At 38.4% G+C, this 24147-nt stretch overlaps 2 protein-coding genes across 2 annotated transcripts; one reads left to right on the top strand and one right to left on the bottom strand.

The window, feature by feature from the left end:
- Nucleotides 1-2455: 2455 nt before the first annotated feature.
- LOC121655868 (Hermansky-Pudlak syndrome 6 protein) lies at nucleotides 2456-7740 on the top strand. The gene has a single exon (XM_042010749.1). It carries the CDS (start codon nucleotides 2803-2805, stop codon nucleotides 5530-5532), a length of 2730 nt encoding a protein of 909 aa, XP_041866683.1. The 5' UTR covers nucleotides 2456-2802; the 3' UTR covers nucleotides 5533-7740.
- A 2898-nt stretch (nucleotides 7741-10638) lies between these two features.
- prom2 (prominin 2) lies at nucleotides 10639-23553 on the bottom strand. Its single transcript, XM_042010192.1, has 24 exons — nucleotides 23396-23553; nucleotides 22104-22373; nucleotides 21055-21116; nucleotides 20515-20720; nucleotides 20212-20332; nucleotides 19764-19827; nucleotides 19582-19671; nucleotides 17871-18067; nucleotides 17172-17246; nucleotides 16869-16932; nucleotides 16599-16755; nucleotides 16359-16511; nucleotides 16140-16263; nucleotides 14929-15017; nucleotides 14650-14734; nucleotides 14371-14514; nucleotides 14209-14277; nucleotides 14003-14095; nucleotides 13835-13879; nucleotides 13659-13739; nucleotides 12052-12120; nucleotides 11875-11964; nucleotides 11609-11721; nucleotides 10639-11437 (listed from the first exon to the last, which is right to left on the bottom strand). Exons 2-24 carry the CDS (start codon nucleotides 22363-22365, stop codon nucleotides 11386-11388), a joined length of 2505 nt encoding a protein of 834 aa, XP_041866126.1. The 5' UTR covers nucleotides 22366-22373; nucleotides 23396-23553; the 3' UTR covers nucleotides 10639-11385.
- Between the last annotated feature and the right edge of the window lie 594 nt (nucleotides 23554-24147).

Genomic DNA, 24147 nt, shown 5'->3' with positions numbered 1-24147 from the left:
CATAATGTCTTTTTTTTTCATTCAATATTTTGAGCACTGAGCCTCTAAATCACTCTCAGTGGGTGGGGTGGGGGGGGGAGGTTCAACTCTGCCTCCTTCTGGATATTTAATGCACTTACAGACATGAAGATGGCACTAAAATAATCCATCCAGCTCTCGGAACTTGGCAAAGAAGCCATAAAATTTCCAAAAGCAAAGTTTCATTCATTAATAAAAGAACTGTGACTTCGGTAATTTGATGAGACACACACTGGAATTTTTACCATGATTTGATTATCTTATTGGTATCACAAGCTTTCTTGCTAATCTATTTATTATTATCTAACACATGCAAATACTGTCTTGGCTTTATCACTGGTGTCCTGATTTAATCACAATGGTAAGATTAAGCTTAACAAAATAGAAAAAAATGTTGTAACAGGAATTCTAATATTCATGTAAATATAAACACAATTAAAAATAAGTTTTAAGGATCAAAATAAAGAAAAGGTTGAGAATTATTTGTTGTATACATATAATAAAATGCTAGTAACAGCTAGCAAAAAGTGGATTAACCTGTTAATTTGGTTAATTTAATTTAGTCCTATATTCAACACAAAAGACCTTTGAGTTGTTCAGAGCTTTAAAAATAGCAAATGACTTTAACACCATGGATGTCACTGTAGGTTTATGCAACTTCATGAAAACCCCAAATGTTCATTTCTATACTGAAAGGACTTTAAATAATGTCCAATATTCTTCAAATTCTGCTGCCTAACATTTTCAATCACATCTGATAAAAGAAAACATCTAAAACTGTTTTAAAAATAGAGAATATTTTCCTTAAATATACCATGGGCGTTAATTAACTATCAGGAATATTTTTCAATTTATTATATTTATTTTAATTTATTATATTGATCAATATCCCAGCTATTAGTATATTTATATATATCCTTGACATTTACCTTATAAATTCCTTTGTCTTGCTATGTAGTTCATAGGCAAGTGTTTGATTGACAAGAGTCCTAAACTTTCCTTTGGCTTGACATCCATGTGAATCATAAAACTTTTTAGAGACTTGATTATTTTACCACAAGGAGTAACTGCAGTTGAGCTTAGGTGTCCTACATTACCAAAAATTATTCTGATATATAATCAAATTAGCTCCCTGTCAGGTTTCTTAGGCTATTGCTAAGTGTTTCCATGAGTAAATGCACCTTATTGAATAAAAACATTCCTAACTGGTGTGTGCTACTGCCAAAAACATATTAACACGGTACTAGTAGAAATGAGTACCAGCACAGTTTCACAGTGTGGGTTGGTTTTAAAGTTTCCAGCAAGTAATAATTTGTGATCTTTTAGCAGGGAGGCGCTCATATAGACTGTGAGTCACCACTGAGCTTTTTACTCTCATTGCAATAAAATCAAAACCAAACAAGCTCCTCTCTTGCCTGTGCTATTTCTCAGCTGTTGACATGTCTGCCATGTTTTATCTACAGATACACCCAACCAGCAACACCTCTCCAATCTTCACGCAGCCACATCTGTGTTGTAAAGTAAGATGACTCTCCTTTCAGAAGCTGATTTAATCTGGTTCTCAGGTTCTTCTTAGCCCTGCTAAGGTTGCTATTGACTGACCACTTTTCACAACTCCTTGCAAAAATTAACAAGGATACTGGAACCTTCTCTCAGCTTAATTTCTTGCTAGTTACGATGGATTCTTTCCTCCTTATCTGTGGAGGTAAATCTGGTTCCCATGGTTACACAGGTTGAGTTAGCTTTTAAAACATCTTTTTCAATATGCTGTCAATGTGGAAAAAGAATTAAGCACATTTCTTTATTTTTCATGTTACTTAGTATCAGCATCGAGCAGTTTGCGGTTAGATAGGAGTAAAATTGGATTTTTTCACATATTCTTTGTTTAGTTTCCTTTGAACACAGGAAACATCAGACCAGCTGGTCCCCAGATTTTGCATTATTCATTCTTTTTTTCTCTGGCTTTCTCTCCAGTGAGAAGTCAGAGATGGATACATTTCAGTATTAACCAAAGATTAACAATATTATAACCAAATTTTTGAGTTTTTATCCACCCGAGTTTATTGACAAATCATTGACTAGCCAAAAAGGAGCATAAAACCTCAAATTAAAGGTGAAACATGTCAATTAGGTGTTATTTCAGTTTATTGCTTTCACATGAATGGTTGGTCTGAATTCCAGCTTTTAGATACTGATGGACAAATTGTAAAGAGTGTAAACAGGTTTAATTAGAAGTTTCCAGACATGTAACTAAAACTGAAAACCACAAATACAGTCCAGCAAAGTGATGTATTGGAAGGGGAAAGAAATGCTTATTTATAAAATACATGAAAAATGTAAACCGCAAGCCTGGGGTGGCAGTTGCTTCTCTCTTTGCTTACACATAATCTTTGTGGGCCAGTGCGTCACCGTTCAGCTCCTCCTCGTATGCAAAACATCCTCGGTATCCGGAAATTAACTATCCCGTGATGTCGGGGGAATGCTAGCATAGCATCTGAATGACTACAGTGCCATTCTCTGGTGTTAAAACATTTTCATAGTTTCCTGACAGCTAACAGTTTAGTCTACAAATATGGAATTATCGGAGTGGAATGCTGTCGGAGAATGTATCCCTCCGCACGGACGTTAACGGGAGGAAGACTCCCTCCGGACTTAACGGGATGCTGCTTAGTTAGCCTCGCTGGAGCCCGAGATCAGATTTATGTGCCACACAAGCTAGCAGGCTAGTTAATGCGTTGTGTCAAAGTAATTACGTTCAGCTGCTTGGTCAAGAAAGAGTGAAATATGTCGCGGTTTGTGTTGGAGGAACTGTCAGATTTTGGGGACTATATAGGCAGTCAAGAACTGACTGACATTCTTAACCTGTCCAACAACGAGCACAAGAACAATCTGACAAATATTCGCATGAGCCCAGATGGACGTCACATCCATATCATCCTCCACAAGCCTAAGGTCGGTCTCATGACTTTTGACAAGTATGAAAGACCCCAGCTGACTCAGAACCAGAAAAAACTGGATTTATGGCTAACACGAACTGTTCCGGTTGTGGATATTTTTTATTTGGATCAACATAATAGCAGCACAAGCGCAGCGGTCGTTGCGGTGATTTATGAGAATGGAAAAGCCGAGTTTTGGAAATTTCAGGAGTGCAAGGCTGGCTGGCATCTTCTACAAACGTCAGATCTGTGCAACAGCCCTCGGGCCAGAGTGGTGTCTGCCTGTGCGTGCTCTAATTTTATCATTTGGTGTGAGGAGCGACCACCTTCAGAAAGCTCCCCAGCCCTCAGCTCCACAAGGAACAAATTAAGATACTGTGTTTGCAAACGTGACTTTGAGGTGGAGGAGGGCGCTGTCAGCTTAGGAGGGATAAAAATCACCCTTCACAACAATCCTAAATTTGCTGTAATCAGCTCAGGTGAATATGTGCATCTTCTTCCGGATTTGAAAGTGAAACCGCTGTTGAGCATCTCCAAATTTTTCCTTTCCTGGTCACTTCACCATGACTCCTTCACAGTCAGCACCACCTGTAAAAACACTCCCATCAAAAAGCTTTCAGCCAAAGAGTCAGACTTCAAGAAACTGGTCACTGATTGTTTGGGATATTTATCAGCTCTTCAGCCACCTGAGATCCACAACTTTTCCCCTACAGGCTGTGGAGGCCTGCTTCTGCTGCTCAGCACAGGCTGGCTGTGTCTCCTACAAAAAGACGGGGTCCTGCGGAAGGTTTACAAACTGGCCGACAACTGCTTGGTAAAATATGGCACTCACACCAGCCTTTGTATGTACCAGAACATTGTGGCGCTAACAATAGGGCAAACCCTACATCTGATAGACTTGACCTGTGGCAGAGAGCTGGAAAAGATTCTGTTGAAAAGCGAGGCGTTATTATATGCAAACCGAGCTGAAAGACAGACCGTGCATCTGCTCTCTGAAACTGGACTTTTTGTAGTACTGAACAGGGAACCAGATTCCAGAGGCTGCAACGCTAAAAAGAAGCCTTCTGGTTTCACTACAGCTGAGATTATTCATCCTGATGCTCTACTGGTTGAAGCTGTCTTTGAGGAGGCCTGTAAATACTATCAGCAGAGGAGCCTGAGCAGCACACAGCTCACCGTGGACACGCTGAAGAAAGGAGGTCGATTCCAGGCTCCCATCTATTTAGCCTCCATCCTCAGGAGTTACTTTAGCACAAGGTTGAAGAGAACTGGCATAGAGCTCCTGCAGAATGGTGCAGGTGAATGTATGGCAGGGCAAGACAAGCTAATGGGCTCTCTGGAGGGTGAGCTCAAAACTCTCGTTTCTCTGGAGGAAGTGAAGGGGAGTTTAGTGAGAGGAAGTGTTAAAGAGGTGGAGGCACTGTGTGAGACTCTTGTGGAGAAAGAGGTGTTACGGCTACTGGCATCCTCAGAACTGGATAAAGAGGCTTTACTATACCTAAACTCCATCTTCAACATTTTCCCCTGCCATGCATGGAAGGCTGCACAAGCTGCATTACAGCTGCATTACAACGGGGAGGGCTCTCTAACCAGCAAAGCTCCCTCAGACATCTGGAAAACTGTTTTCAGTTCGGCGCCAAACTCCAGCCCCAAAGCCTCTCTTCTATTCACAAATGGCAGATCAAAGAAGAATTATAGTCTTAAAGGTGACCACAAGGCCAAACCTGCAACCTACATCTCCCCAACTGTGCTGCCAGTGTTTGAGCTCCTCTGCCAGTCAGTTTTTCACTTCCAGCCCAGCTGGCTGCCCAGGTTCCTCGAGCTTGCTCAACAGCAGCAGGGGTCCGCAGGTTTGGGTCTGAGCCTGGCTTCTTCATCCTGGAGCTTTTCTGGGGGTAGAGGAGGAGAGGGCGGGGAGAACAACGTGCCACTCTACAAACGAGCACTGTGCATTTTGTCTGGCTTAAACATTGACAGAGACCAGCACCAAGAATTGGAGGTGGAGCTGCTGCTGGTCAGTGGGCGCCCCAACGCTATTCTGCAGGCACTGAGGATCCTCATGGGCAAGCAGCAGTGGGAGCGGGTGACCCAGGTGGCTCAGCAATTTTGTAAACAGAGTCCACTGCTCAACAAGGAGATTTTCACTACTCTTCTTTGTGAGGTGGCTAATCACAGGGATCTGGACCCCTACCTGGACCTGCTGTGGGCATTGTGCCCTGAAGACTTCACTGTCACCACCATCCTTAACTTGGTGCTAAAAAACCTCCCCTCTCCTAACACTTCCTCCCACTCCTCTTCCTTTTCCATGTCCTGTACGACTTCCTCATCTCCTGCTCCTTTTGCAGACTCCCACAGCAGCCAGCTGACCATAGGGCTGTTGAAGCCACTGCTGAGAAAAGTCCTTCAGAGGGAGACCAAGCCTAGTCAGCGTTATGCTGATATCCTCCAGTCACCATCGTACCCCCCTCCGGCTCTTCCTCGCCAGCCCACAGAGCAGCCCAGCTCTGTCACAGATACTAGCACAGACTTAACTCTGTGCAACAACATCAGTCTGGCTCTGCTTGCAGAAAACGTCTGATGAGCACTTGTCCACACACGCAACAATTCAAGGTACCAAGGTGGCACAACCTGCTAACCCAGTTTGATTTACATTAAAATGAACAAACTAAACTAAGAACAGAGCTTGTCTTATAACACATTTTACACATAGTCTGACCAAAGTGTGTCAACAATCATATTAAAGCTGTGTGTTACCAGTATCATCAGTGTAATATAGCTAACTGACATATTTGATTGTGTTTTTAAACAGCTTGTCAGTTTAAATATGAATACTAGATACAATGAAATGACTACTGAAAACCCTACCAATGTAAATAAGATAATTATGTTGTACATACTGTACCTGCAGTGTTATTTATCTCTTAATCCTTAAGAGCATGAGAATGTAAATGTTCTTGCATTAGTACCTTAAACCCCCATCAGTTTAATACAATAAGAAAGAGTACAGGGTATAGTGTGTAAACATGGTTTATCCACTAACTCTCAGGCAAGAATGGAGTCTGTTTGCTCCAATCTTATCATCTGGCCATCCACAGAAAGCTCTCCTGCCTATCAGCTCACAATGAATGTGTTTAGATGCTGTATCTGCAGTGTTATTTATCTCTTAAGCCTTAAATGCATGAGATGAGGTTTTTTGTTTGTTTGTTTTTTGTGCGCTAAGTAACTTTAACCTGTTTTTAAAAGTGTCTTGCGTTCACACAGCTGCTCAGTCAGAAACAGGACTACTAACTGCTGTTCATGTGGTTTATTATGCTGCCTTATTAAGAAAAAAAAGATTTCTTTTAATTGTTTTCAATTCCTTTTTTTTTGCTTGTGTGCTGTCATGCAGTAGGTAATCTACTGAGTGAACTTAAACAAGCTGGCTTTTGTTTGTAGTGAGGTACAATTTGCAAAAAGATAGAGTAAAGCTGGGGGGGGTCAAAGTTCCTTTGTTGACTTTTAGTTTCACATTTACCACTTTAAACATGCTTAAACATTAACCTGGATTTGACTGCCTTAATTAGACTTTGTAAACTTTGCAAACTAATCTACAACAGTCTGCTTGTCCGTGTTACTTTCTAATTTTTCCAACCGTCATCCATTTTCCTCTCAACACTCCCATCTTGTCCAGTCTGCTCCCTCTCTGCCAAACTCACAGGACATTCCAGACGTAATGCCCAGTAAAAGTGACTCACAGTTGGACTTCCAATTCAATTTCTGTGGTAATCATGTTAGGATTTGAGTGTGTGGGACATATGACTAACAGAAGCACCCTGCTGCTTTCATAAGGTCACATACATCCTCTTTAATGGACCCGGTGAGGATGTTATTAGAGATGATAGGCCAGATACTGGATACTTATCCCTTCTCTTTCATATCACACCAGTTAGTATTGTCTTTGCCATTTGATGCAGCTTTTAAAATCAAGGTTTTCTGATTTAAGAGCTTTAAACAAAGGTACATTGAAGTGCCTGTTTTATCTATGCCAACTGTTTGAATCAGCTGTTCAACGTGGGTTTTTTGTTCAGAATATGCTGTTTTTAAAGCCAAATTTTTATTTATTGTGTAAGAATATTTGGAAGACTAGTAGAATAACTGTGTAGGACCTGCATGGGGGAGGTCCTAAAAAATGGAGACATCTCATATGTGCTAAGTGACAATCACATTCCAAAATGCTGCAAAATAGTTTTTTACAAGGCTGCTCTTCATTTACAGGGTAGTGTCACATTTTTTTGCTGTGGCTCCTCAACATCTTTCATATTCCAGATACACAACTGGACCTGGATCAAAGAATCTGCTCTCTGTATTTTAGAAAAAAATTGTTTTATCCAAATATCACTTGATGTATTAAACGTCTCATTTTCAAATTCAGTATGAAACCTTCCTTATTTAAGTCTGTTATTACATTTACTCTAAACAAGCATGGCAAAACCTGTTTGGCTGATTTCAGTTCAGCTCGCTGGCTTTCACACTGTACTAGACATGTACTGAGATTCGCTGGGAACTCCCTGACTTCCCCATACAGGGCACTCAGCCTGATTATATGACTGTTTGTATGTTAAATATTAATTTGCCTTAAACCTTGCCTCTAGTTGCTGTTAATAATTAGGAATTCCTCTTTCATGTCTATATTGTAACTTTGTTTACTATTGGCAAAGCTGCCTTTAGGCTGTATTTGAAAAGAGGAAAATATAAATAATAAGTATTTATGAGCAGATGTTGTATGCTATTAAATGAAATATAAAATCTCTTGGCTGTCTGGAGTTTTGCATGTTCTTTTTATTCAGGCTCTGCATGGTGTGTTTAAATAGTTGTGCAACAAAATGAAGACTTATCATGTGTGTTGATAGCAGTTTTAGTTGTTTTTAAAAGCTTTCATTTCTTCCCTAAACTTTGTGTTGTTACAGACCTCCCTGATGCATAGAGAACTAAACAGTCAATCAACAATCTGCTAGTTCATCTTAATTTGATGCTGTTTAAGCATGTGTTATTGACATTTGCTTCCCGAGTCTTTGTTCCCACAGAGTGACGTAGTTCTGGTTTGTTCGGCTCTGTCAGCACGTTTGTTTCACACTGCTGCACAACTAGCTGACAAATAAACACTCCTCTATCTCAAACGACTGAAGCATCACAGACAATGCCTTGCCATGTTGTTCAAACGTCGACAGGCAGCTGAACCTAAAAAACAGAACTTGTATTTGAAGTTATTAATTAAAATAACCTAGTGTCCCCGTGACTGAGTTTCACTAAGGTCAGATCCACTTATAGCCTCAGTCACGTGTGTGTGTGTAATCTAGTGCAGGAATTTGACTGAATATTCGACTAACTTTCAGTCTCTGAAATGACCACAGTGGGAACACGCGTGGCTCGCAGTTAACAACCAGCTTCCACATGAGGTTGTGAAGATATAAATATCTCCTAATATCTTCAGAGACAGATATTAAGAAGAGACTTGACATTTTCCAAAGGGAAAGAAAACAGGGGAGAAGCTGGAACCTGCAGAGCCAAACACCTACCATCCTTTCTCTCTTTCACTTTATCTCACTGTTTCCCTAAAGATCGATTTTCCCCGCATCCAGCGTCTCCTATTACAAGGTTCAGAGGCAAGCTGATGCTGTAACACCATCGATTCTTCTGTGCTAATTATAGATGGCACCCTATAAACAACAATACATCTAAACAGATGCTGCTCTGCCCTCAGTTTGCCTTTGAGCAGCTGAATATATCTCACAGCAGTAAATGAATGCACCACTAGAGGAATGACTGCACTAAAACACTTATTTTTACTAATTCTAAACTTTCATCCCAAAGGTTATTAATTATATTTCTGTGTTGATTGGTTAAAGATTATTTATGCAAATAGGTTTAGGTATGTGATGAAAAATGCGTTTACATAGTTGATCAAATAGATGATCGCTCTATATTAAAGGTTGTTAATAGTTACTGTTGCTTGGTTTTCACTCAGTGCAGTTTTAAAGAGGTTTTCTTTACATTTTATTTTTCATTCATTTACATGTTTTTGGTTTTGTTTTTCTTTCATGCAAATAGGGTTTTTTTTCTTACAAATTTTTTAGATCTTTTCAAATTTTTTAGATTTGTCATGTTTTGAACCTTCAAAATAGCTCAAGTTATTCCTTTAATTACATGTTTTATCTCATCAATATGAACAGGTTTTAGGTGTGTGTTGCTAACTCTATGAATACAAGCGAGCACATGACCCCATTTACAGACACCTAAATGACACTTGCATCTGAGATGGTTTATCCTTTTTTTCTTGCCAGGCTAATGACACTCCACATATGCCAACCACATTTATTTGACATAATTGTGAATGGTACACATCTATCAAAATAATGTCAAACAATTAATTTTGAGGATGAGAACATTTTCCATAACTGAGACAGTTTTACACAAAGGCTCAGATCTATAGGACAGAAGAGCATTTCATCAGCATTTGAAAAAGCACATTTTGAGCCACTTTTAAATAAAATGTTCCTTTTTGTGGATTAAGGGAGACTATTAAAAATGTACTACCTTCAGTCCTCTGGTCAGGTTTTATGGTGGCCAGTTAGAAACCAAACCTAAGCCCTCATCTCATCATGTGAAGAAAAATCCTCAGATTTCTTAGCAAGATAAGTAAAAGTTCATGTGTGAAAGCCACTGAGCATCATCTCATTAAATGAGATGGCAGCGTCATCATGTGAGGATGTTTGTTTTTTTTTTCTATGAAATGAGCTGGGAGGCAAGTCTGAATTGATGGATGTAGATTAACTGAGAGAAAATGCTTTTCAGAGTGCTCGGGATCTCTGACTTGGAAAAAGATTTACATTTTTGCAAAAAACCCCAGAGTGACCAAAGACAATCTCTGCAGAGACCTAATATGGCTGTGTTTTTAGGCTCCCTATCTAATCCAACTGCTGAATCATTCTGCTGAAAAGAATAGAAGATTCCACCAGAGGAAGAGTGCGCCAGCTTTGCAAGATCATTTTAAAAAAGGATTGAGGTCACCATTACCAAATAAACTGGCTTTTACTAAATACTAGGTAGTGTTTTTTGAGTAAATATTCTGGACTTTTTTTATTTACAAGGTACCCAAAGATGTTTTTGCCTGCCATATTAGAGAAATGGTTATAGACTGATGGAAAGAAATGAATCAATTTCAAAATCTATACACACTATATTAATGTACATTGTCACATGAGTGAGGAGATTTGTTGAACTGTTTCAATGCTTGATAGTAATCGTGATCACAGGATACACCATCTGTCTGCTGTAGTAAATTATAGTGCTATGTAATGACAATAAAATCGGATCACATATGTTGTGTAGTATGGTCTGTTTTCAGTTTTTTAAATAGTTTTTGACTGTGTGGGTAAAAAAGAAAAAGCCTTGAGCTCTAAATGAAAATAAATTAGCGATTTGTTATTGATTTTATCTGAGGTATATTAAATGTAGCTTCCATGTTGCAGTGCCATGATATAGATAATGGATGGATGTTGCAGTGTGGTAAAGGTTCACTTTTCATGAAGAAATGTATATTGGGCTATAAATGTGCACTATAAAAGGCATAAGCATGTCTTATGTGTAAAGCAAACTAATCCCAGAGATGATAGCATCCAATTCAAGAACAGCAAAGTCTCTCAGCTGTTGATCAGTCACATTTTTTATTCATTTTAAGAGCCGGTTCACAACCTTTCATAATCACATTGATCTTATAGACCTTATAAAGTGCTGTGTAACAAAAATAAAATACAATATACATTTTAGTACAAAGTAATACAAAAATCATTAGTAAATCATGAAAGTTACGAAGAAAACATGAAAATCTTGGATCATTATTAAGTTTTCAACAGTAGTAATGTCGTGGTATGAAAAGCATTTGCCAAATCACAACACTAAGACACATGGACTTATTGTGTACGTGTGTGTAAATTCTGAGAACAGCATAAAAACAGTACAAATGCATGGATGAAATTCTCAAGAAAAAAAGAAATCAGTCATAAAGCGAGACATCTCATTAGCAGCTCAGTTCAGAAATCAAATGAAAAAAGATTTATGTTATACAGTAATCAGCATACTGACAGAAATCCCTGCAGTTTCCCTTATTCCCTGTACCCCTGAGTTGTTTATAGAACGTATCTGTTGTATTGAAAAAAAAAAGATTTTGAACAGTGCATTTACTTTATAAGGGTTTTTTTCCCCCTCTATAGTTTATTATTAAAACTGGAATTAAAAAAAACAAAAAAAAAACAAGTAGGTATCACTTGTTTCAATCATTTTACCAAAGTTGCAATGGGCCACATCTGTGGAGGAGTGCCCCATGTGGTCCAATTTCATCAGGAGATACAACATTTGTGTATTTCTAAAGCTGTACTAAACATGTGCCGTCCTCTCAGGTGAATTTCATCTGAGCCCGGGGGATGTGGTTCATGATTATGTGATTGCTGAAACAGAGACATTAGCAGGAGTCAAAGACAGGTCATGGTGATCAAACAGGATGACATCAACACGACTGATGTTGATGATGTTATTGTAATCCCGGCTCAACTTGTTCACTCATGGATTTTTTCCCCTTTTATTTATTTATTTATTTATAATTTTTTTGTGCTACTTACTCAAAGACATCAGAGTACTTCATTCTCCTGTAGTACTTTGCTAGTTTGATAGTAAAGATGATGCTGGGGATGAAGAAGATCATGCACCATCCCAGACTGAACCAGAAAGCATTCTAAAACAAGGAGAAAAGATTGGTGTTGATAATAAGAAATGTCATTTCTCAAACCAGTTACTACTGTCCTGCCAAGTGTGTTTAAAAAGAAAGATGAAAGAAAAAGAAAAATGGAATTAAAAGGGGCTGCAGCTAAAAAATTCTGATCCTCACCAGAGCCTCCACCACATTAGCACAGAGGATGACCTCAGCAGAATCCACAGCGCTAGCCACTGGCCCACAGCGGCCCACCTGCTGCGTGATCTGAGGAAGAATACACTTATCAGTGGAAACAGTACACAAGCACAGTGTGTTTATTTTTAAAAGCATAAGGAGTTTAACAGGCTTTACCATGAGTCTGGCCCAGTCAGCATAAGCAGTGAAATAATCCAGCTGACAGTCCAAAAACTTTCTGCTCTCCTATGATTGAGAGAGGCCGGGAAAAAAGTGTAAATTCCTTATTTTACCCCTTGTTTTACAGTGTAAAGACACGAGGAATTAAAGGAATGTAAAGTCTTAAAAGAGTAGAAATCTTGTCAAAATGTCCGAGGTGGCCCATAAATAACTGCAACAGGATAATGATTAGATGAGGTAAGTTTATACTACATACACCCATATATTTAAATACACACACAGTGCTGCTGCAATAAATATTTAATTCTAGCAGTGACTTACGTAGACTACACTTATCTATGTTGTGCATATGGTTTCCTTCTGAAGCTTTTGTGCTGTAATTTGTGCGCATTAATGGTCAGAGGCTTTACTGTTGTTTTACTGCTTTCTTTTCTATTTATTTTTGTGATTAGCTTAACAGACAGATAAGGTGTTGCTAAATGCTAACATTAAATAAACCTTGTTGCTGAATGCTAATCCTGAAAACCTGTTCCTGAAAACCCCTTAACCCCTCAAGGAGACAAATATAGACTCCTTACGTTTATTACATATGAAACTGAAGTTTTGAATAAGTAATTCTGAGATTGTTATTAGCTGGAATTCCCTTTATTAGCTAAGCAAATCTTAAGTAATTTGGAAAAGTTAACCAACAATGGAGATGTTGATAATTTGGGCTGCATAGTGTCTCCAGAAGGTGGCAGTACAGGCTACATTGCTGGTGGTTCTAATTCTGTAGAAGAAAAAGTTGCCCTATTCCCAGTATAGTCTTCACATTTTCTAAATGCCAATCAAAACAAAAATCCATCTTCTAACACAAATAATCACACAACATAGAAATATTAATAAGGGTAACATTTGATTTTTACCTTTATTAATTTTCTTATACTGCGGTGGACATAAATGGGAGCTTTGGCACCAGGTGTGGCAAACAGGTTAAGGAACTCAAAGTATATCAAAAGATCCCCAACACAATACGAATATAAACTATATAATGTCAGCTTTATTTTCAATTGTAATGATGATTAACAGTTAGCTGTGCCAAAGTGTTAGTGCAGGGTGGATAACTGAAGCCAATGCTTTAGTTTCAGTTAAATGCAGACGACTCAACGGTGTAAGAATGCAGGGAAAATCTGTTTGTTCCACTTTGTTGCAGATAAACCGTAAATATGTTCCATTTCTGCAGCTTTATTTTTTCAGTTTGTTTTTCTAACTTCCACCATGGCACTAAATTAACCCAGCTGGAGTTGTGTAATATGTTTATTTTTTTTTATTATTCCAACTTTTACATAAGAAACTCTAATCTTCACAAATGAAATCCAATCTGGATAACTTTTAAAACAACTGGTGCTTAGCAGCTAAAATACATGTATAACTAACTACAACTGAAGACAAATACAGCTGGACACCAAATGTAATTCATGCCCTGTGGATGTGGAACCAACTACACAGTAAGCCAGAGCACCTCCCCCTTGCTCCCACTTGCTAAATGACTGACTAACCTCAGGCATTAACAGAGCACATGGAGCGCATTTCTTCAAACTCATGTGACTCGTGGCTCTACTTACGGTCTTGATGATCTGTGTTGTATTTGTGTTGAGAATGTCTTGTGCTGCTCTGATATGGCCCAGGTCCTCCTCCAGTGTTCTCTGAAAAAGTCAGAAAGGACAGAATGAAACCTAGAAAAAGAAGGCAAGAATGACCACTGTTCTTAGCAGTTTTAGATGTTAGCCAGTGTACTCACATTTAATTTTTCCACAGTAGACTTGATAGCTGAATTCAGGTTTTCCTTGGGGCAAAAAGAAGTGAATCTATCTTTTTAGGTCAAAATGAATTTAACTCTAAGAAACTATAACTTATATAATTATAAGAAAAATTGCTAGAAGCAGTGGCCTATGGCCCAAGCTCTCACCAGCTGTGGAATGATGATTGTCTCAATGTCAGCTTGGATCTGCCTCAGTTTTATGGCTTCGTTATAGAGTTCATTTCGAGTGTCATCTACTGTCTGGAAACAGAAAAACTGGTTTGTGAGTAAATAAATTAAAGAGGTAAAAGAAGTACTTACTTGGAGAAATACAATATTAGACACAGATCAGGTCTTAATATCTTGGTTCTTACCTGATTTCTTGCAAAATTGTCAAGTTTATCTGCTGTTGTATTCAAATTGATGCTGGAAAAATTTTTAATCTGAAAGCGAAAAAAAAAAGAGCCCTGGATTACATTACTTGTTGCACATGGATAAACATAATGACAGAAAATCTACACATAAATAAAACCCACCTGCTCTGTGAAAGCAGTGGCATTTAAACTTTCAGCCTTAGCGGAGAGTTTGCTGAGTTGGTTTTTAACCTCGGGGCTCAGGAGAGTGACTGATGGTAGAGTGATATCTATGTTCTCAAAATCCTGTTGGACCTGTGCAGTATACTGGGTGGAACAGTAGAAGTACACAATTATCTTATTAAATTAAATTAAATTATTATTATTATTTATGCCAGAGGTTTTTTTTTCTTTTGAATAAAAAAAATTAAAGAGTGGCTAAATAAATAAATAAACACTCACTTTAGAAACATTGAGCAGGTCTTCAAGGTCTACATGTTCGTCCAAGTGAAACGTCGTCCACACAGGCTGGTTTATTTCACAGTCTCTGTAAAGAGTACCATCAAACATAGGTTACATCACTATTACTTATTAAAAGGGCTTTACAAATTCAAATATTTAATTATTTTAGGAATTAAATAGGAAAAAAAAAGTGCAGCAGAAAATATTAATGTTCTGTGAGGAGAAGATGTGCAATAGATGCCCTGAAAGTGCAAACTATGGTTTGCTGGTGCTACATACCTGTAGATATCAGAGAAACTGACATTGGCTTTGAGACCTAAAGCTGGATTTATGTTTAATCCTTCAAGAAAACCTGGATCATCAATTAACTGTGGACAGAAGAAAAAGTATCTTTAGCAATTTTATGTCCCAAGAGCAGAATTAACCAGAATATTTTTGTTTACTCACAGAAAAAAAAAAAAAATCCACAATTACAGACAAAATTTGCCTAAACCAAAATCTTAAAGATCAACTTCTGTGTCTACAGCATAATCTGTAAAAATGAGGTGTGTTTGTGTGCCGACAAGTTTTCCAAAACATGTTTGTTGCTGTTTTCTCTATCAGAGGCCACACTGCACAAGCCAGTGTGTTTACATGAAATTTGAGGATCATTCAGTTTTTGTGCACATCTGACCAAAACCAGACTTTTAAAATACATGTAAGCATGTTAACTAAACTGAAGTGGATTTCTCAAAATCAGACAAGCACACCTAGATAATGCAGTCAATCAGTCAGTCCTGCAGGTGTATGTTTAATAAAACTCAAACAGTTTTCCATCCTGGGCTTTGACCCAGAAATATCAGAAGAGGCAGGAACACAGAAAAGGGAGCTGGCAATAACAAGGAATAATGACGAGGGATATCACAAAGTAATCCATGTTGAGTAGCACCAGTTTTGTGGCAAACTTGTATTTACTAAGACAGCTATAAAACAGCCTGCTGAACAGTAACATGTCACCACCTATCCCAGCAGAATCAAAAATAAAAAGCTACACCTCTTGGCACAATTTCATAAAGCTGCACCAAGCTAAGCTTGGAGGGTTCAAACCTAATTTAGAAGGTTATGCATGGTGGAGGAAGCTTCAACATTTGTAGCAGCATTGCTGTCTCAAGCATAAAAATAAAAAAAAACTATTCAGATATGTATATCTTACATCTACAGTAGAATGTCAGAGCTTAAGAGGGACTGAATGTCTGAATTAACAATAAAATGGCTAGCAAAGAAGAACATCTGTGTTTAAAATGGCCAAGTAAGAGCTGTGACCTAATTGAGAGACTGAAGAATGACCTGAGGAGGTGTGTTTAAATTAAAGCACATATTTGTCAGGAGGAAACGGTACATGGAAAGTCCAACTGTTTGCATGCTATAAGTATAGCCAAATTTAAGCTTGCATACCAATTTGCATCTTTACAATGAAGATTAAACCACATTCTGTGTGTGAAAATCCTTACCTCTAGCAGCTGTCCATTTTTCCATGACCTACAGATCACAGTGTAAATGTTTCCTCCCAGTATGAACAGCAGCAGCACTGCTATCATGAACAACCAGGAGAAAAGGAAGCTGAAACCTGCACCCCTGCAACCACAACCAGGTCATAGGCCAAAGATAATCTTCAGAGGCAAGGCAGTTTTAATAGTTTGATGTTTCCCTTAAGTCAACCTAGCACTCACATCATGAGGAAGGTGCCTCCGCAGTCTGCTGTGCAGGAGCGCTTTTTGGGATCTGCCTTTGGGGTCAGACCCAGAGGGCCTAGAACCAGCCCCAGAAGGTTGCATACTACTACCAGGAGGACCACGCAGCACATGACTTTACATACACTCCACCTAAAAAAAATGTGCCTGCATGATCATTCATTTGTGGGATATTTTTTTCCCCCACTGGTGATCCATTTAAACTACCGTGCTTCTTACCTGATATACTCTGCTCTCTCTGCTTCAGGTAAGACCCTTTCCATCTCACCCTTCACCTGGTTTAGAGTCTCTGCTACATCGTCCAACTCTGACAACTGGATTTGGCTGGAAAGCTGGGAAATTTTTTCTTTTATGTCTTCCAGCTGCTGCTTGGATTCTAAAAAGCACAAACGCAAAGGCATAAACACACAAACAGACACTCCTTCAAACTAACTGATCATTCAACTTAATGATCGAAGGTTTCTGAAAACAAATGCTGTAATCACTTACTTTGAACAACATCTTTGGTGTCATTGGTCACCCTCTGTGGGATGCTGTGTAAATATTCCTCTATCTGCAAAATATCATGAAAACAATACTGTAAACATAGCTCTGATAGTTCCACATGACAAAACCTGACAGGTCAGTCTTCCTATCTGCATATTTCCTATGCAAAGAAGCTTTGTTGTTGTCAGCTAGGCTTCACCACCCCCTTTTTTTCCCCCTAACAACATTATCTTCAGTTAAAACCTTTTCACATTTCCACTCTGCCTCATCTATCCACTCATGTCTCAGTTAGGGTACATCACTAACCTCATCAATTTTGGACTGGAGATTGATTTTGATGACTTCATCCAATGCAGACTGAAGTTCAAGCAGGCTGGGAGCCTGTGAAAAAAACAACCAGATCCACACACAACTTGAATAAGAAACACTCTCATATGCATGTCTTACCTTAAGGTAACAGAAGGGGGCTTCATAGTGCAACAAAACATGGACATTCATTGCTACGACAGAACCTACCAGATCACAAATGAACAGAATATTGAATGCTTTAATCAGTTCACTCTTCTTGTTGTCCTGATAAAGATTAGATGTTAATCTAAAATAAACTTCCTTTATTACTGAGGAAGACAGGAAACGAGAGAAAAGATGGCCAGAGGAGAGGAGTCTACCAGAAAAGAGGAGTGTAGGAGATGTAGAGAAAAAAACAATCCTGTTCAGACAAAGCTGGAACGAATGAACAATCATTTGTCACTCTGTCTCAGCAATGTGATTGCATAAAGGATTCTTCCTGTTTCTTCATAAACATTTGCATAAGGGCAGATTCACAATCTGAATTTTGTAAACTGAGGAGTCAAATCTGACTCATCTGTTCCAATGAGGTGGACGTTCAGGACCTTAATGATTTAATAGCCGTTGTCATGTTGCTGTTCACTGAAACAATTCAGTCATTTCAGAGGGGAAATAAGATGATTCATGTATATTAAGTTCCACAAAATCAGCACTCACCGTAATGGTACTATCCAGTGTTAGTTTCTCTAGCTCTGGTGTTAGCTCTGTACATCCAAGGCAGTTTGGGTTGGACATTGTGTCATTGAGCTTATTTTTAACATCAGTGACGTTGTGATGAAGATGATCCATGCTGGACTGGAGCTGGGCCAAAGACGAGTTCAGTTTGTTCAACTGAACAGACATGTTTACGAACTCTGCTCATTCAAATAAAAGAACAAATGATTAGCCAGTGTATGCTGACCTTAAAAAGCCAAAATATGTATGTCCTGATATTCACAGATCCACTTTTATGTTACTAGATGAATTATAACACAGTAAAGTAAATTAATGAAATGAACTGTTTGAAAAAAAAAAACAACCGTTTCTGCCCAAACAGCTGTAATTTAATGGAAATGCTAAACAGAAGCTGTGCTAAAGCTACAAAAAATATAGTAATTTAAAGGTATAGTAAATCAGAGTCCTTATAATTTGCTTCTTTATTTTTGTTAAAACCTGGATTGTGTTTAAGCACCTGGTTAAGGAACAGACTGACTGCTTTGCATCTTTTTCTAAATTATCATCAATGTTCATTTCTCTTTTAAGGATTTCTTACTGACAGCAGTTCCAGGTAAGTGGACACATGACATCTACCATGTGTTAAGGAACACCACAAGTTTCTGTCATGCCAGTTTTGCTTTTAAGAATGTATACAGAGAGTGGCAGAGCGTCTCAGAAAGCCAGTTATACTGTAAACTTCTGCGATGACACTGCCCTCTTGTCCCTTCTTCTCAGCGTCAGACCAAAACAATGCTTCACCTGTTTTTGTTGAATGTGTAATGGAAACATCCTGAATTTTAAGTTGAAAACTAGGAGGTTAAGCATTTATCTTTGGCTATGAAAATGTTCTAGTACTTTGGCATTTGTCAAGTGGGGTAAACACAGAATTAATTTAATCCAGAATCATAGTTATTTTTGTCTGTAATACAATTTTAGGTCATTTTAATCAATGTGTCATGAAAGCCTTCTTACATTTTCTTTTATTGGTTGGTTTAATGGTATCGTTGAAGGACATGACCAGCCTTAATAGTATAGTGAAAGTCTGTTCCAATTCAACTGAAGTATTGAGAATTCATTGCTAATCTTAGTCCTTCTTCCCCTCTGATATTAGGCTAGTTAATCCTGGCACTGAACACAACACTGAAACCTTGAGACTTATTTATTAATTGCTAAAATTTTTTTTTTTTTTTTATTTTTGTGTCTATATTATGGTTTGTAATGAGATTCTAAGCATGGTCTTTAGTTTGTGGGCAGAATCTGACACATGGGCCCCCAGACACAGGAATGTCCCCAGGTCAGGTTTCAGTTTCACAGGATGGCCACACAGCACTGCCACTGTTTGAAAACTACAACCATAGTGAAGTACTCAGGGGTAGATGCTGAAACTGAAAATAGGCTGAATCAACACCTAAAGGAGTTTCCAATTTTAGTCATTTATCCATGGAGAAACGTCGTGTTAGTTATTTCAGTACTAGCCTTTTTTATGTCATAGTCAACTATTCATAACAGATGTTCACAAAATGTTTTAAGAAATCTCAAATATCATAGTATAAAGTAATAAAATCCCCAAATAAAATGAACAGGACCCACCCATGTTATCTCCCATCAAATATGCAAACAAGCATTTACATGCTCACACTGATGTAGGGCAGATGGTGCCAGCACACAATACCTTGGTCTAGATGTCTAACTGATTGCAGAGCTGGGTCCAGAGTGCCTCTGAAGCGCTGCTGGATTTCTGTTCCCAACTGAGTTCCAATGGCTAGAACGTGGAAGTAAATTAGTGTAAGTTATTATATCAAAGCGGAAATAAAATAGTTCTTGTTTTTAACAATATAAGTTCCTTGTTCTTACCATCTAGGTTTCTGTTAACCTCTTGTACAGTTTTATAGCTCTCGTTCACCACAAAGTCAACTTGCTGGAGGGAATAAACAGTGTCAAAATGTGTGAATAAGGTATGAGTTGAAGTACAACATAACTATTACTTAAGCTAATGGTGTGTAGCAGATTTTGCAAAGAAACATAAAACATGTCTTCTACTCCAACCTTTTCCTACGCTCTTTAACCTTAAAATAAGTATGTTGACTCTGCAGAACAGAGCTGGACTTAAATCAGTGGACCGACTGGAGAATTGTTTGCATCTCACACAAAAGATGTTGACTCACAGCATGTTTGTGTGTGTACAATCCAGTCCTACACAGACACAAACTAAATAATCTGACTCAGAATTACAATAAGGAGAAAAATCTGTAGTCACCAAAGATGACCTGTATATTTACATATTTCCAAACCTTTTCCATACCTGAGGCACAGCAGTGATGAAGGTATAAATGTTGTCTATTGTTTTATTGAGCTCCTCTGGACTCTGGCGCATACTCATTTTAAGAGTTTCATTACTTCTGAACATACAGATGTTCCCAGCACTATTTTACAAAGACAAGACAAGGAACATTTATATAGAAACAGTTGCTTTTGTGTCATAACAAAAACTGTCGCTCTAAGGGAGAAACACACAGGCAGTGCGCGGCTTACATTCAAGCTGTCTCATCAAAGATGATACATTATCACAGTACTGAAAAACACACAGGTGCACATACACACTCACAAGATAATGATTGTAGTTACAAGAGCACTCAAGTAGAGAGTTCTTCTGAGACAGTCAACAGAGGATGTCTGCTTCTGGTACAACTTCCCACCACAGTTGCCACAGCAACGGCAGCAAGCCAGGAAGAGTCCAACTATGGGCATCAGAACGATGTACAGTACACCAATGGCTACACACACGAGGAAACCCACTTCATACACCAGGACCTAAACATAAAACATACACACATAGACATAAATCACAACTAAGCTTGGAGTTCTGGGTTAAAATGGCAGGTCACTGTGGCACATACACCACCAGTGAGAGAGCAACAGCACTGAACTGCAGTTTACTTTTAAGGTGGTCACAGTCCACAATCACAGAGGATGAAAGAGTCTTAGTAACCTTAGTAACTGAGATGCAGTGTTCAACAGGCTCCGATTACCAGCTCAAGGAGCTGAGTTGAGGGACAGCCGTTTTTGTTTGTTTTTTTTCTTCAACTCGAGGATCCCATGTATAGAAGCTCTAACATACCACAAGTAAGGTTCATGCTTCACTTACTTTTTTGATTTCTTCATTTGACAGCACATTTTCTGGAAGACGAACTATTCTCAAGATCAAATCTAGAAGGAGATGGAAGAAAAAAGTTGGGTATGTGTTATTTAATAACTTGAGACACAAAGGATTTTCTGGAAGTAAAGAGTACTACTATTCCACGCTTTGTTCTAGTCATTTAAGAGTACAAAAGCCTGGCCACGAGGACAATTTGTTCCGTCTGCAAACATCTTATTTTAATCTTTCACATTGTAAAAATGGAAATCTGACACGAACATCTTGTAGTTACCAGGAAACCAGGACAGCCTTTGGGAAAGATTAGCAAAGCCTGTCATTAGTGCTACCTCAGAACCCTGTGTTGCGGATTTTATTCACACAAACACTCAAACAGGTGTAGGCAACAATGAAGACACACGTCACACTCGTCATATGTGTGAACAACAGAACCCTGCCATAAATGCACTTCCTTATTTTTACATTTATAATTTGAACCTTGACTTGTATTGACACAGAAACAGTCAGCTCTTTTCCTTTTATACCAGAGATGACAGATTGAATGACACCTATAAGTTAAAATTTTTAAACGAGTAATACAAGTCTCTTTTATTTGTCATTAAGTGCCTATTGTTTGATTTCTATCAATAGGAAAGAATCCTCAGTGAATTTAATATGCGTTTTATTTGGTCAAAGGTTTGTGAGTCGACTTGTTCTCTTTTTTAAGTCAATACAAAGTTGAAAGAAATATGCATAACAGAGAAGGATTTATAGATGAATTACAACATAAAAGACCACAGGTGTTGCCTGAGCCAGAAAACAAGTGGCCTAAGAACAGCAGAGTACATACAGATTAAAGACCTTTTTAGTAAAAGACAAGGAACTCCATTAACTTACTGATTGACCAATCCTGACATTAAGAGCACAGAGCTGGTGCAAAAGTTTTATAGTGTTCCAGTTGTGATCGGTTGTGCAATTTCTGATGTGGATTCACATGTGGAATGCATCAGGAACACAACACTGCAGATTCAAAACTAAGTGGTAAGTTTCACAGAACTGACCTCTTGGAAGTGGGTTTGGCTGAACTGTGTTGAGGAAGGACTGGACAAAGGCTGACATAAAGCCCACACCAGTGACCTCCTTCGCTGGGACCTCATAATTAGGTTGGGTGAGATTCTGCAGGGTCACAGGTGCTGAACAGGTGGCCTGTGGGTGGACGGACTGGGTGAAGCGGAGTCCCAGTAGCATCACTCCAATCACGCTCTTGAGTGCTCCGGCTCGGCTGTGCCGCCTCCATCCCTTCATATTCTCACAAACCTCCATGTGGACAACTTAAAGTGGGTGGGGAAATGCATGGTAGAAGAATTGAAGCATGCAGAGTGATTAAATCATGGAACAAGCTCTATTCGTATCCATTTTGTAAACAAGATAAAGTACACTTGTTGAATACAGTGCTTTACACATGAAAGGAGAAAGAATCAAACATTGCAGAAGAAATTACAGGAAACCTGCCAACTGAGTCACACAGAGAAAGGTCATAACAGTTCCCTACTGTGTGCCAATGGACAAAAAAAATCTAGAAGTCAACATCTATAAAGCTAGTAAAAAAAGTCCTTTAAAACTTGTGTTTGAACAATACTTATCTGGAGGCTTTCAAGGAGTGTAAAAGGCGGTGACTTTTAAAAGTTACACAAAAAGTCTGGAAAAATGTATGCAACATGTCATATAACTGTGTTAACAGTGTAAACACACGTAAGCTGCACCTGCCTGATATACCTGCATAGAGTGTATTTATCCTAATATATGCTTGTCTATTAGAGGACATCATCAGCGAGCACAAACCTCAACATTTTAATCCATTTTATCCTTAAAAAAATCAAAAAGAAAAAGCATGTGCTCTCATAACCCATTAACTTTCTAATGATAAGGTCTGAATCTAACTAGTCTATAAATCAGTCGATGTTTATTTCTGAAGTACCTTTTTATACAAAAAAGTACTTTTCATGAAAACCATTTAAAAAAAAAACATCTTTACCCATCCAAGTTTCTAAGACCACAAGCCCACAATTTACGCATATACACACACCCACACGTTGGTAAAAGTCATATGTACTTCGTTTTGTTGTCGAAACATCCTGGTTATTATATAGAGAAATCATTAACTAAACCCACAGCAGCCAGAGGACTTATGTTTTGCATACCAGGACAAGTTTTTTTCCCCAGATCTGACCACAGTGATAAGTATGATGGATATTAAAGTGAAAAACGGGAGAGAGAAGTATAGAAAAAAATGAGAATGAACCAACTTGGACACCAGAGTGAGCCTTTAGCCATTTTCTTTCAGTCAACTCACCTTCTTGGCAGGATGAAGGACACTTGCTCCAACCTGATATCCAGTTATTCAGTGAGGAGTGTGCGATTCCCACGGCCTCCTAGAAGAAACCTGATATAAACTGCTCCTGTCTCGAAGTTGACTGTATGAAAGCCTGTAGAGCACTGGCACTGAGAAGAGTGGGAGGGAGAAAACAGAATGGAGGAGAGAGGTAAGGAGGGACTTAAGAAGGGAACTAGGGAGAAATGGAGGGAGAGACATGTAGTAGGGGGCAGAGAGGAGGTAATTGATGAGGACTGTTACCTTCAAATAAATGGAATTTTCTGTATTTGGTTTCCTGGAGCCTGACATTTGTTTTTTATAAACACCCCCCCACTCACACACACACACGCACACACACACATTATTTTTAACACAATGATTCAGTTGTAAAAGCTGATTTAGCGTTTAAGCTCAACACTGACCCCTGGAGACATCACAGGTAATGCCCAAACATTACCCAGTGTCTTCTATGATAGTAAAACAATAAAATTAAACTTCTCAAATAGATTAAGTTAGGCATATCAGAGGTCAGTCAGCATACACAACATTCAGTTTGTGTGTCATCCAGCTACAAATAGCATATCTTTCTACAGCTTTGTGCTAATTATTCACATTCAATTCTTTTTTTTACTATTTTTTATTACCAACTAATTTAAATTCCATATAAATTATGCTTTTCCCAAAAAATAAATAAAGTCCTTCAGGTATGGCTAAAGAGATTAATCACACTC

Source organism: Melanotaenia boesemani, chromosome 16 (genome assembly GCF_017639745.1).
Source record: "Melanotaenia boesemani isolate fMelBoe1 chromosome 16, fMelBoe1.pri, whole genome shotgun sequence".
NCBI lineage: Eukaryota > Metazoa > Chordata > Actinopteri > Atheriniformes > Melanotaeniidae > Melanotaenia > Melanotaenia boesemani.
The sequence above is the reverse complement of the archived record's forward strand: the minus strand, read 5'-3'. Positions and strand labels throughout refer to the sequence as shown.